The 13104-nt window shown below is 36.8% G+C and overlaps 1 protein-coding gene across 3 annotated transcripts in view; it reads right to left on the bottom strand.

Annotated features, from left to right (window-relative positions):
- LOC126688390 (probable acyl-activating enzyme 16, chloroplastic) overlaps window positions 1-13104 on the bottom strand; it is a 58361-nt gene that overhangs the window by 18431 nt on the left and 26826 nt on the right. For 2 of the 3 annotated variants that reach the window (XM_050383059.1, XM_050383061.1), the window contains 5 exons: window positions 10386-10491; window positions 9164-9322; window positions 8630-8683; window positions 8467-8547; window positions 2258-2395 (listed from right to left, as the gene is read on the bottom strand). In XM_050383059.1, the coding sequence (XP_050239016.1) occupies window positions 2258-2395; window positions 8467-8547; window positions 8630-8683; window positions 9164-9322; window positions 10386-10491 (538 nt within the window). The remainder of the gene's footprint in view (window positions 1-2257; window positions 2396-8466; window positions 8548-8629; window positions 8684-9163; window positions 9323-10385; window positions 10492-13104) is intronic. The other variant, XM_050383060.1, reaches the window with a different exon arrangement.

The raw sequence follows: 13104 nt of genomic DNA, 5'->3' as shown, positions 1-13104 counted from the left end.
TACCACGACCCCCTTGTTCACTATCACGACCTCCTGGGTCACAACGTCCACGGCCTCGGCCCCCACGACCTCGACCTCCACGACCACCTCTATTACTCCCCATATAAGTGGTAAAGGCAGATTTATCACCAGAATGCATAAGTACTATAGGAAGAGAAAGGGGTAGTACTCGAGTCAGATAATGTGGCCTATTGAAATCTACCAAAAACTTCACTCAATGAAAGGAGGTCTTGACTAGCTAAAATTTGTAATTTATACTAGATTCAAACTTTTAGACAATCTAGAGAGGAAGCGAGCAACATGCATAGAATCTCGTTGTTTCTTCATAATTTTAACATCAGAGGAGATGGGTTGATAAATATTGAGTTCTTCACATATACCCTTAAACTTGTTATAATAGTCCTCCAAAGACAAATCACTCAAACTCAAGGAGAAATAATTTTGATGAAGATCATAAATCCGCTTCAAATTGTTAACACCAGAGTAAAGTTCTTTGGCTTATTCCCAAACAAGTTTAGCAGTTGGTAAGAAAACCAAACTACAATTGATCTTAGACTCCATGCTATTCCACAAACAACTCCTAATTTGTGCATCTTCAGCTCTCCAATCAGCAAATTTAGGGTCTGTAGGTACAAGGGGTTCACTAATCACATAATCAAACTACTTTCTACCAAAAAGAAAGACTTCAACTGCCTGTACCCATTGAGCATAATTACTTCCATTAAGACGAATGGAAGTAATTGATAACATATCAGGAGATAAGAAATAATTAGGGGGTTTAACACTATCTTTGGACTCCATAATAGCAATCTAAAAAACAAACTAACACAAAATAAATATGCTGGACTGAAGTTAAAAAAACTCCAACCAGCAACCAATGTACTTCAACTAATCAGCAACTCCAACAACAACTCATCTATCAAAGAATCAACACCAAACTATTCCAAAAACAAGGCAGCAACAAATCCATACCAACACCAACAAAAAAAAAAAAAGGCCCAATCCACCACTACACATCAATCAACAAAGTCTAGTCCAACAAGTCAACCCAAGGCTGTTTGAACAGATAATCAGACAATGTTTTGAAGAAAAGAAGAAAATCAGACCATGGGTGAAACCATCAGTTGAAAAACTCCAACGGCGGCGCTAGGGTGTAGGAGCGGCGGTGCAAGGACCGGTGAGTGGGCTAGGATGGGTCGCTGGAGAAGGGCAAGTAAAACACTGCCTCTCTCGCGGTCAGGCGACATCGATCTGGTGTCGTGAGCTCGAGAGAGGGTCACTGGCACTGGACAATTCCTTCAGCCACTAAATCGAGATAGTCAGAGATCTTTGTTAGGGTTGTCGAAGCTAGCGAGGTGTTGTTATGGTTGCCGGCGACAATAGTATCGGTGGGTGGTGGTCGGAGGATTAACAATAGTGGTGGGTTGGTGGCTCTGATACCATGTTGTTTACGGTGAAGGTGTTAGGGTTTGATAAGTCAACCCTAACACATAAAATATTATTTATATATAAAGAAATACATGATATTATTGTTTTGCCCCTATTACTCATAAAACTCCCTATTTTCGCAGAATGATTAGTTGGGTGATATTCTCACGAAGTCATTAGCCTGTGCTTCTTTCCAATGTTTGTCTTTCAAGGTGGGCATGTTTGATCCTCCAACTTGAAGGGGAGTTTTAGTTATTTCACTTTTTATTTTATTTTTAATAGTAAATTACTCATGCACCCAGTGGATTTTAAACCTATGACCTCATCGTCCATCCCATAATTATAGGAGAAGGAAGTGCTAGTTATTTTTATATTGGCCTAGTATTCTTGTAATCGTATCATATCACTCTAATATAAATACATGCTAAGGTTAAGAAACGAATTAATGAAGCCCTAAACCTAATATCTACTCATTATAATTGTTCATTATTCGCTCCTTTCTTCTCACTTAACCCTAATCTTCCATACTTTACAACTCAACTCACAAAACTAAAATACCAGGATACATGTTTTAATTTGCCACTGACCATTAAATGAAATGTAAAAAAAATAGCCTTTTGTTTTTCAAGTTATGTAAGCTATTACCCATAAAATTGTTATGTAAGGGAACCTTGATCAATATTTGTATGTTAATTCTATTATTTTTGCATAAATAGAGAATTGGTCCAAATTTTTACTCATATAAAAAAACTATTAGTTTATTAGTATTTCTCTGAAAAACCTTAAAGAAATATAATTATCATATTAATTAAGAGGAAAGAATAACTACCTTATAGTAACCTTTCATCACCTGCGGCCCCCTAACTTTTACAATTCCCTTTGAACCAGGTGGGACAACTTCATTTGTTTCAGAATCTACAATTTTGAACTCTGTATGTTGAATTGGATGCCCTACTGAGCCAAGAACCTTCAAAAGATCATTCTATGTTATCATCATTGCACGCACCAATCTATGAAGGAATAGATGTGATTACACCAAAAAGCAAAGTGAATGATGAAAATAGGCTACTGGAAGAGAACTGAACATAGTGATGTGAAAAGGGCTATCTTACATAAGGTTGGAATTGTGATATTACTAAACAATTAGTGCACAATTTGAGAAAAGGCTATTTTAACCAGCTAGAATTGATTTAAATATGAGGGAGATGAATCTTATGATAACTGATAAGGTTAGTGAATCAACACTTGTTTATAGCATGACTAGTGATTAAAACAGGATCAAACATTAAGGATATGTTTAGTATACTGTAATAATTATTATATTGGAACATCTTCTAAATATTAAAGATAACATCTTCTAAGAACATTAAAGTCTATATTCACCTATTTGAATATCATGATGTCATATAAAAACATTTCAGAAATGATAAAACATAAAACTTATTCTTATAAAATGAATTCAACCATCTTTTGAAAGAAAAAAAAATCGTTGAAATCAACACCAATCATTGAAACCATATTTAAAGAACAAAAAATTCATAAGGTTACAGAAGATTGTTATACTTTTGGTAAACTTGGTAGAACTCAACCAGGGAAAAAAAAAAGCCATAAGCAATATTTTTAGATATCAATATCATAAACATAGTATGAGAGAGAGCTTGTGGATTCAGAGGAGAGCAGCAGCTTATGTATATTTTAGGGTGTTTTTTAAGGCTATTATATAGGTTAAAGAATAGTTATTACAGTCCTTTTGGTAATGAATAGTTATTCCACATTTTAGGAATAGCTATTCCTTGCTAGGAAAACAAAACCCAACAACATAAGAGCTATTCGTAAGTATTATGGTTATAAGTTAGGGGTAAAATAGTAATATCCCTATGTACTCCTTTATATATAAATAATATTTTATGTGTTCGGGTTAAGTTAACAAACACTTTGAATCTAGTCAACATGGTAATCGAATCTTGAATCTCTTCCCAATAGTGTTGCCCAGCTCTGGCAACTGTTTCTTGAGTCTCGTGACACTGAATCGACGTCACCTGACCATGATTCAGTAACTGCTCTACTCTTCGGCCTCTTGCGGCACATTGTAGCCATTGCCATAGGTCCAAGCCTTGCACTGCTGCCAGATTCTTAGTCTAGGGTTCCAATCTGACTGTAAGATTTGAATCAGTGTGATTTTATGTTTCCACTTTAGTCAAATATTATGTTCTGTTTTTGGAAGCTTTGGATTGATTTATTGTGCCAATACCCTTATGATTGTTGGGTAATCTCTGCCGAAATTTTTTTGTTTTTGTGGTATGGTCAATACCAGTGCTGGTTTGATGTTGTTTATGTTGCTTACGAGACATTTGTTGGATTTGTTGGCGTGGTTGTGCTGAATGGCCCTTGGACTTTTGATTATTGGACTCATTTGGTGTTGAATTTGTCTGGTTGTAGTTAATTGGTTTTGGGTCCACTAGTTTATTTATTTATTGGGACTACTAAGGAGACCAAAGATAGTGTTCAACCCACAAATTATTTATTGTCTCCAAACAAGTTATCTATTACTTCCATTCGTCTCAATGGAAGTAATTATGCTCAGTGGACCCCGACAGATGTGATGAAATCACAAATTTTGGCTAGTAAAGACCTCCCTTCATTGAGTGAACTTTTTAGTTGACTTAGACAAGCCACATTATATGACTCTAGAACTGCTACATTCCCTTCCTCTAGTACTAATACATTATCTTCTGGTGATAAATCTGCTTTTGCCTCTTTTATGGGAAGTAGTAGAGGTGGTCATGACCAAGGGGGTCGTGGTAGAGGACGTGGCTTTCATAAGTGCACTTATTGTCATGGTGAGAATCATACGGTAGACTTCTATTGGAAGTTGTCTGGTAAACCCTTGGCTCATCAAGCTAGTTTTCAGGTTGAAGAACCAACTTCACAATCATTTCCACCAACATCCAGAGTAGTGTCCATCCTTGAGGAAGAGTACAATCACCTTCTATCTATACATTCTAATCCTGTTGGGTTTGGCTCTATAGCTATTTTGGCTCAACAAGGCACTTCCACGGCTTGTCTTGCCACTCAAGATCTTTGGGTCATTGACTTAAGTGCTACTGATCATATGACAAGTACCTCAAGTTTACTTTCTAACCTTGAGCACTCTAGCATTCTTCCCAATGTTACTTTGGCCGATGGCTTAGCCACTCTAGTTTCCGGTTTGGACGTTGCCAATCTCACTCCTAATCTTTCTCTCTCTTCTATCTTATATATTCCGAATTTTCCTTTTAATGTTGTCAATTAGTGAGCTTACTAAACTTTTGAATTGGGCTACCATTTTTTTATCCACTCATTATAACTTTCAGGATCAAAAGACAAGGAAGATTCTTAATGGAGGGCATGAAGCCGATGGACTTTACTACCTAGATTGGCATGGCTCTTCCAATCTAATGGCTTCTCACTTGTCTATCTCACCTCTTTAGCATCATTGTCGTCTTGGTCATCCATCTCTCTCAAATTTGAAGTTGTTACACCCGTAGTGTCATCAAATTGAATCCTTACAATGTGAAGCATGTCAATTGGGTAAACACCATAGGCGCACCTTTTGTCTCTAAGCGTGAGAGTTGTGTCAGTAGTCCTTTTCATTTAGTTCATTCTGATATTTAGGGTCCAATAAACACTCCCTCATTGTCGGGATTTCGATATTTTGTCACTTTTGTTGATGATTATTGTAGGGTCACCTATCTTTATCTTATGAAAGAAAGGTTTGAATTGTACTCAATTTTAAAATCTTTTTTTATGACAATAAAGACTCAATTTAATGCTTCACTTTGTATTTTTTTATTTGATAATGCTCGTGAATATTTTCATACATCTTTGTCTCAATTTTTTGATGATCATGATATAATTCTTCAATCTTCATGCTCCCATACTCCACAATAAAATGGAGTTGCTGAATGCAAAATGTGCATTTGTCAGAGGTCTCTCATGCCCTACTATTTCATATGCGTGTTCCCAATCATATTGGACTGATGTTGTTCCAACTGCTTGTCACTTGATTAATCGCATGTCATCCACTGTTCTAGGTGGTCAAGTCCCTTATACTGAGCTCTCCCCTAATGCACCTTTGTTTCATTTACCACCTAATATCGTTGGTTGTGTGTTCTATGTTCATATCTTATCTCCCAATATCTTTGGTTGTGTGTCCTATGTTCATATCTTGGGTCCAAGGAGTGATAAACTTGATCCTAGATCAATTAAATGTGTTTTTCTTGGGTATTCTTGTACTCAAAAGGGATATTGATGCTACTCACCTACTCTTCGTCGTCTTTTCATTAGTGATGATGTTATCTTTGATGAGTCTCAATCCTATTTCTCTCCTTTGGTTAGTAGTGATAGTTCTCTCCCTTGTCTCCCTCGATTACCGCTTGTGTCTCTTACTGCATTTCCTCCTCAAAAACCACTCCAGGTGTATCATCGAAACCTCCAACAAAGACTTCTTTCCTACCTAGTGATCCGCCTCCTAACCCTGACTTTCTTCTAATTTGCACAAAGGTAAATGTACTTGTACCTCTCATCCTATCTCTTAGTTTGTCTCTTATGACCATTTGTCTTCATCTCCCCATGCTTTTACCACATCCTTGAATTCAGTTGTTGTTCCTAAGTCTGTCCACGAGGCTATGTCCATCCTTGATTGGAAGTCTGCTATGGACGCAGAAATGTTAGCCTTCTCTCAAAATGCTACTTGGTCTTTAGTTACTCGTCCTTCATGGAAAACTATTGTTAGGTGTATATTGTGAAGTACTTTCCTAATGGTTTTGTTGAGCACTCAAAGGCTCACTTGGTTGCCAAAGGGCATACCTAGACATACAGCGTTGACTATGCAAAGACATTTTCGCATGTTGCTAAAATTTCTTCTGTCAAGATTTTGATCTCCTTAGCTGCTAATTTGGGCTCACCAAAGTTTCAGTTAGATGTTAGAAATGCCTTCTTGAATGGAAATTCGAAGGAAGAAGTGAATATGGAGCAACCACCTGAGTTTGTTGCGCAGGATGAGTCTAGTAAGGTGTGTAGGTCGCATAAGGCCATCTATGGTTTTAAACAATCTCTTAGAGCTTGGTTTGGTAATTTCAGTGAAGTAGTGTTAAAGTTTTCATTGCGATGTTGCCATTCTGACCACTTTGTGTTTTCTCGCACCTCTGCAAGAGGAAAGATTTTGTTGATAGTATATGTTGATGATATTATGATCACTGGTGATGACAAGAAGGGTATTGATGATTTGAAGAGATACCTTTCAAAACTCCTTTCGAACTAAGGATCTGGGTAAACTTCATTATTTCTTGGGTATTGAGGTAGCACCATCTAAAGAATGCATCAGTTTATCACAAAGAAAGTATGTGTTGGATATTTTGGAAGAAACTAGCCAGATCTAAACCAGCAGACTCCTATGGATCCTAATGTCAAATTGTATAAAGATTAGGAGGAGCTGTTATCTAATCCTGAGAGATATCATTGTTGGGTTGGTAAACTAAATTATCTCACAATTACTTGCCTTGATATGTCATTTGCAGGTAGTTATTCAGATTGTGAGGTACCTTAAAGAACATCCAAGTTGTGGTCTTTTGTATAAAGCTAACGGTCACTTACGGGTAGAAGCATATATTGATGCTGATTGGGCAGGATTACCATCAAATAGAAAATCCACTACTAGATATTGCACTTTTTTGGGAGGAAACTTGTTCAGTTGGAAAAGTAAGAAACAAATTGTTGTTGCCAGATCTAGTGTAGAGGTTGAGTATAGAGTCATGGCACACATATCATGCGAGCTTATGTGGTTTAAGCATTTACTTGAATAATTAAAATATGTTGTGAAGGTGCCTATGACTATGCACTATGATAATCAAGCAGCAATTCACAATGCTTCCAATCCTGTGTTCCATGAGTCAACCAAGCATATAAAAGAAGATTGTCATATTACTTGGGAGAAATTAGAAGATGGTGTAATTTCTACTCCATATATTTTTACACGAGTCCAAATTGCTCATATGTGTACAAAAGCTTTATGTAAGACTCGTTTGGATTTAGTATGTAACAAGCTAGGATTGTATGATTTATACTCTCCAGCTTGAGAGAAGTGAGGTTATAAGTTAGGGGTAAAATAGTAATATCACTATGTAATCCTTTATTTAAAAATAATATTTTGTGTTAGGGTTAACAAACCCTAAACACTTTTGTTTAATTATTGATTATTCTAAAAGTTTAAACTATTGAGATATGATAAATTTAATCATTTAATCACATATTTCTAATACTCCCCCTCACATGTGAGCCAAAACTATCTTTTAATAGGTGAGGCCCAACATGTGGGAATTTAAATGGGAGGTAGAGTGGAGGAGATAAGGATCAAACTCAGGATCTCATGCTTTGATACCATGTAAAATTACCAATTGTCCCAAAAGCTTAAACAATTGAGATATGGTAAATTTAATCATTTAACCACATATTTAACAACTTTGAATCCAAATAACAATAGGGAATGATTATTCCATTAAGTGTCTATTCCTATGTAGTAAACGTGCCCCAAAGGGTTTTATTAATCATTAAGAGCTTCCATTCAAGAATTGATGGAATTCAAGAAGCCATAGCTTGTAATTTATGCTTGTCATAATGTTCTAGGTGGGTTCATGCGTTTTTTAATCCTCACTCATTTTGTCCAGTCTAGGAGGTAGCAAAGTAAAGAAATTCACACATATTCCAAGTATAACAGTGCAGCCCAAATGTTCCCAAGCATATTGAGACAATTTTGGAGGAATCAAGTCTCGCAGCTATACTTGGAATATTTGGTCTGGGAAGGGATAAATGAATAATGAATCTGTCAATGTCCAGTTAAAGTCTGCAAACTTTTCCCTCCAAACATAATATTGGATCTAGCATTGTAGAAGAAACTAAAAATTTCTCCAAAAGCTCTCCAGTATTTTGTTAGTTAATGTAATCACAAACTATTGCAGGTTTAACCGTTTAAGTAACACACTAAGTAGATGTGTTTCTTACATTACAAGAAGGTTTCCGTGCAGCAACAACAGGAGAAGACTCTGTTAAACCATACCCATTCTGCACTTTCAAACCAATTGCCTGCATGCAATTTTACACTAATATTAGGGAGGATGAATACAAACATCCTGTATAGTAAGCCAAATACGCATAATCATCTAACCTCAAAAAATTTATCAACATGCAAAGGCAAACTACCACCTCCACTTACACCAGCCTGCAGCATTGCCAGAGATAGCTTTTCTTAGTCATTCCCTTCTCAGAAATCTATGGTGTAATTTTGAAATTTATAAGATAAATTGAAGCTATAGCTAAGAAGGGAAGTGAAAAAAGTCACTTCTGATTAGGGGAAAAATATAGGAATTTGTTGCAGCCAAAGAGATTTTACACAAAATGGAGAAATAATAAAATTATATATTTGCAGTGAAGAGAACTTGCTAAGAAGTTCACCAACTTAAATAGAAGAGATGTTCAAAGCATTTGCTGACTTAAACCATAGACCAAAATAATAGGAAGGCATGAAATTGTTTGAAAGAACACACCAATTGATCATAACATTTTCTCAGAGTACGGAGTTGTCTGGAAACTTTGAATGTCCCTTTCTTCAGACACAATAGCATGAAGAAAAACCAGTGCTTGTTTCCACAAAATTTAGTACTATTAAGAAAGAGGAAAATTAATAAATAGAAAATAATACCTTTGATATTCCAATAGAAGAGTGGATTTTACTATAAACAATTTTCTTTGCCAACAAATGCACAGGCCACAATATTGCTGCAATAAATCTTGCCCATAACCAGTCCAACATTGAAATAAGAAATGAAGGTTGCTTCTGATTCCTTGTTAGACACTTTCCCTAGAACAAAATTAAAATTATATAAGCAATAAGCAGAAATGGAATGGGTAGTAGTCACTGTTGGGAGTATTGGTTAAATGATTAAATTTACTGTATTCCAATAGTTTAAACTTTTGGAACAATCGGTAATTTAATATTGTATCAGAGTAGGAGGTCCTAAGTTTGATCCTTGACTCCTCCACTCTTCCTCCCATTTAAAATCTCACGTGTTGGGCCTCACCTATTAAAAGGGAGTTTGAGCCCACATGTGAGGAGGACTGTTAGAAGTATTGGTTAAATGATTAAATTTACTATATCCTCATAGCTTATTGAACTAGACTTAACATAATGGAACAACATAGGTACAAGAAAATTCGAAGGCATCCAGTGAAACTATACTTGCTATACATTGTTGGTCCTCTACCTAAAAATTGTACTTTGGTATGATGACCACCAAGATGTGTTAATTAATTGTTGAACTTTTGTATTAGTCAAAATGGACAAGTAAAACAACAGGATCAAAGCAACCAATCACGTTTAGGCTACCAATGGAGTTCATAGAAGTCAACACAGACAACTTTATAAAGTGCCACTGGCATAGCGTAGGAAAGCAAGGACTAGTGAGCGTATATTAAGTTAGGATAGTATGCCACAGAAGGATATATTAACCAAGTCATTATAAACTGAACAGCCTGCTTCTTAGCACTCCAGGAAATGAGTTTCTGACCAAGAACAAAAGCCTGAGGTAGAGCATTGGTTGACTGGGCACCCTGCCTTAAGTTTCTAAACTGGGAAAATGTGAGGGGATTGAAACCATGAATCTGTGACAAATTCATCAATTATTTAACTATCTAGTTTTTGCAGTCCTGGTTCCACAATAAGAAGCTGTGAACACGTAGATAGTGGCAGCCATTGCTCAGCAGACCAACACCTATTGCCCATAGATTTTGTATTAAAACCATATGTGGCTCCCAAATGATAATATCAGAGAGAGATGATCACCTTCAAATAATGCATGAAGCCCCGCAAACAATTGAAATAAGATATTTTGATGGCTCATTAGCATAGTAAAAATTGATCAAACCTCATAAATCCTCTTCAACTCCATGTATGCTAAACTGATCCTTATGAATGTAAGTGCAATCAGCTTACGCAAAAGCGAGCTAGTAGAAATTTGCTTTTGGATCCCACTGCAAAAAGAATAAATTAATCAATAAAAAATTCTACAAGAATAAGATAGCTTAGCCCTTTTTTTTTTTAAATATTAATAATGAATTTTATTGAATAGACGAAAACTTCATATTCACGATGATGAACACAAAAGATCTTAAAAATAAATAAATAAATTCAAAAAAAGATGTAAGAGAGTTTTGGAACTCAAAAATGGAAGTACAATGCATGAAACCCCAAGCCCGAGACCAATCAGACAAGTACGAATCAACAAGGATTGCAACTGATCAAGAGATCTCTCCGCATCCTCAAAAACTAAACTATTCCTTTCCTTCCATAGTGACCACATCAAACAGGCCAGCACTAGATTCCATATATCCACAGGCATGTTTCCCAAAAGCAATTTTGCCAACCAAATAATAGAGCTACTATTATCAATGGCCTGAACCTCAGAACATTTTAAAACCTCACTCCACAAAACATATAAGCAACATGGAGTAATAGATGATTAACTTTTTCCCCGCTACACCGACACAAACAACACCATCGACTACATAGAACCCCCTCTTTGGGACCTTAACACACCAAATACTCTTTGTTATGAGTTTAAACTAGGGGCAAAATAGTAATGTCATTGTACCCCTTTATATAAATAATATTTTATGTGTCAGGGTCAACTTATCAAACCCTAAACACTTTCATCTTAACAACATGGTATTAGAGCATGCTACCCACTGCCATTAACACTCCGACCACCACCCACGGCTATCACCGCCGCTAGCCACCATAATAGTCGACCCATAGCTCCAACGACCCTAACCTAGCTTCGACAACTTCGATTTAGTTACCCAGCGTCGGTGATCTCTCTCGGGTCTCGCGAGACCAAATCAACATCGCCTGACTGTGAGAAGGCATAGTTTTACTCGCCCTCCTCCGGCGACCCACCCTAGCCCACTTGCCAACCCTCACGCCACCGCTTCTGTGCCCTAGCGCTGCCACCGGAGTTTTCAAAACAGGGTTTCGGCCATGGATTGATTTGGTTTGATTTTATTATTTTTTCTTCCCTACATTTTGATTCTCTGTTTAGGCAGTCCCTCAAATTTTGTTGGTTGATGTTTAGTGGTGGAGTGGGCATGTTACTGTTGTTATGGATTGATTGCTGCCTTGATTGGAATTGTGTGTGTTGCTATTGGATTTGCCGACTGGTTGTAGAATATTGGTGTTGAATTTGTTGATGTGGTTTTTTTTTTTTTTTGGGGGTTCACTAGCATATTTATTTAGTGTTAGTTTGTTCTTCAGATTGCTATTATGGAGACCAAAGATAGTGTTCAGCCCCCTAATTATTTCTTATCTCCTGATGTGTTGCTATTGGATTTGTTGACTGGTTGTAGCATATTCGTGTTGAATTTGTCAATGTGGTTCTTTTTTTTTCTTTTTCTTTTTTAGGTTCACTAGCATATTTATTTAGTGTTAGTTTGTTCTTAAGATTGCTATTATGGAGACCAAAGATAGTGTTTAGCCCCCTAATTATTTTTTATCTCCTGAAATGTTATCTATTACTTCAATTCATATTAATAGAAGTAATTATGCTCAGTGGGCCCAGGTAGTTGAAGTATTTCTTCTTGATAGAAAGAGGTTTGATTACGTGATTAGTGAACCACTTGTATCTACGGACTCTAAATTTGCTGATTGAAGAACTAAAGATGCACAAATTAGGATTTGCTTGTGGAATAGCATGGAGTCTAAGATCAGTAGTAGTTTGGTTTTCTTACCAATTGCTAAACTTGTTTGGGAACAGACTAAGAAACTTTACTCTGGAGTTAACAATTTGAAGCGGATTTATGATCTTCATCAAAATTATTTCTACTTGAGTCTGAGTGATTTGTCTTTGGAAGACTATTATAACAAGTTCAAGGGTGTATGTGAAGAACTCAATATTTATCAGCTCATCTCCTTTGATGTTAAAACAATGAAGAAACAACAAAATTCTATTCATGTTGCTCGCTTCCTCTCTGGATTACCTAAAAGTTTGAATCTGGTGAAGTCTCAAATTTTACCTAGTCCAAACCTCCCTTCATTGAGTGAAGTTTTTGGTAGACTTAGACAGGCCACATTATTTGACTCAAGTACTGCCCCTTCCCCAGCACTGATGCACTACCTTCTGGTGATAAACCTGCCTTTGCCACTTATATGAAGAGTAATAGAGGTGGTCGTGGAGGTTGACATCGTGGGGGCTGAGGTGTGGAGGTTCTGACCAAGGGGGCCGTGGTAGTGAACAAGGGGGTCGTGGTAGAGGATGTGGGCTTCGTAAGTGCACTTATTGTTGTGGTAAGAATCATATAGTTGAATTCTGTTGGGAGTTGTATGGAAAACCCTTGGCTCACCAAGCCAGTTTTCAAGTTGAAGAATTGCCTTCACAGTCACTTCCACCAACATCCAAAGTAGTCTTTATACCAGAGGAAGAGTATAATCACCTCCTATCTATGCAATCTAACTCCATTGGGTCTAGTTCTATTGCTACTTTGGCTCACCAAGGTACTTCCACTGCTTGTCTTGCCACTCAGAACCCTTGGGTCATTGACTTAGGTGCTACTGATCATATGACAAGTACCTAAGGCTTACTCTTTGACCTT

Source organism: Quercus robur, chromosome 6 (assembly GCF_932294415.1).
Source record: "Quercus robur chromosome 6, dhQueRobu3.1, whole genome shotgun sequence".
In the NCBI taxonomy this organism is placed as follows: Eukaryota; Viridiplantae; Streptophyta; class Magnoliopsida; order Fagales; family Fagaceae; genus Quercus; species Quercus robur.
This window is presented reverse-complemented; position numbering and strand designations above follow the sequence as displayed.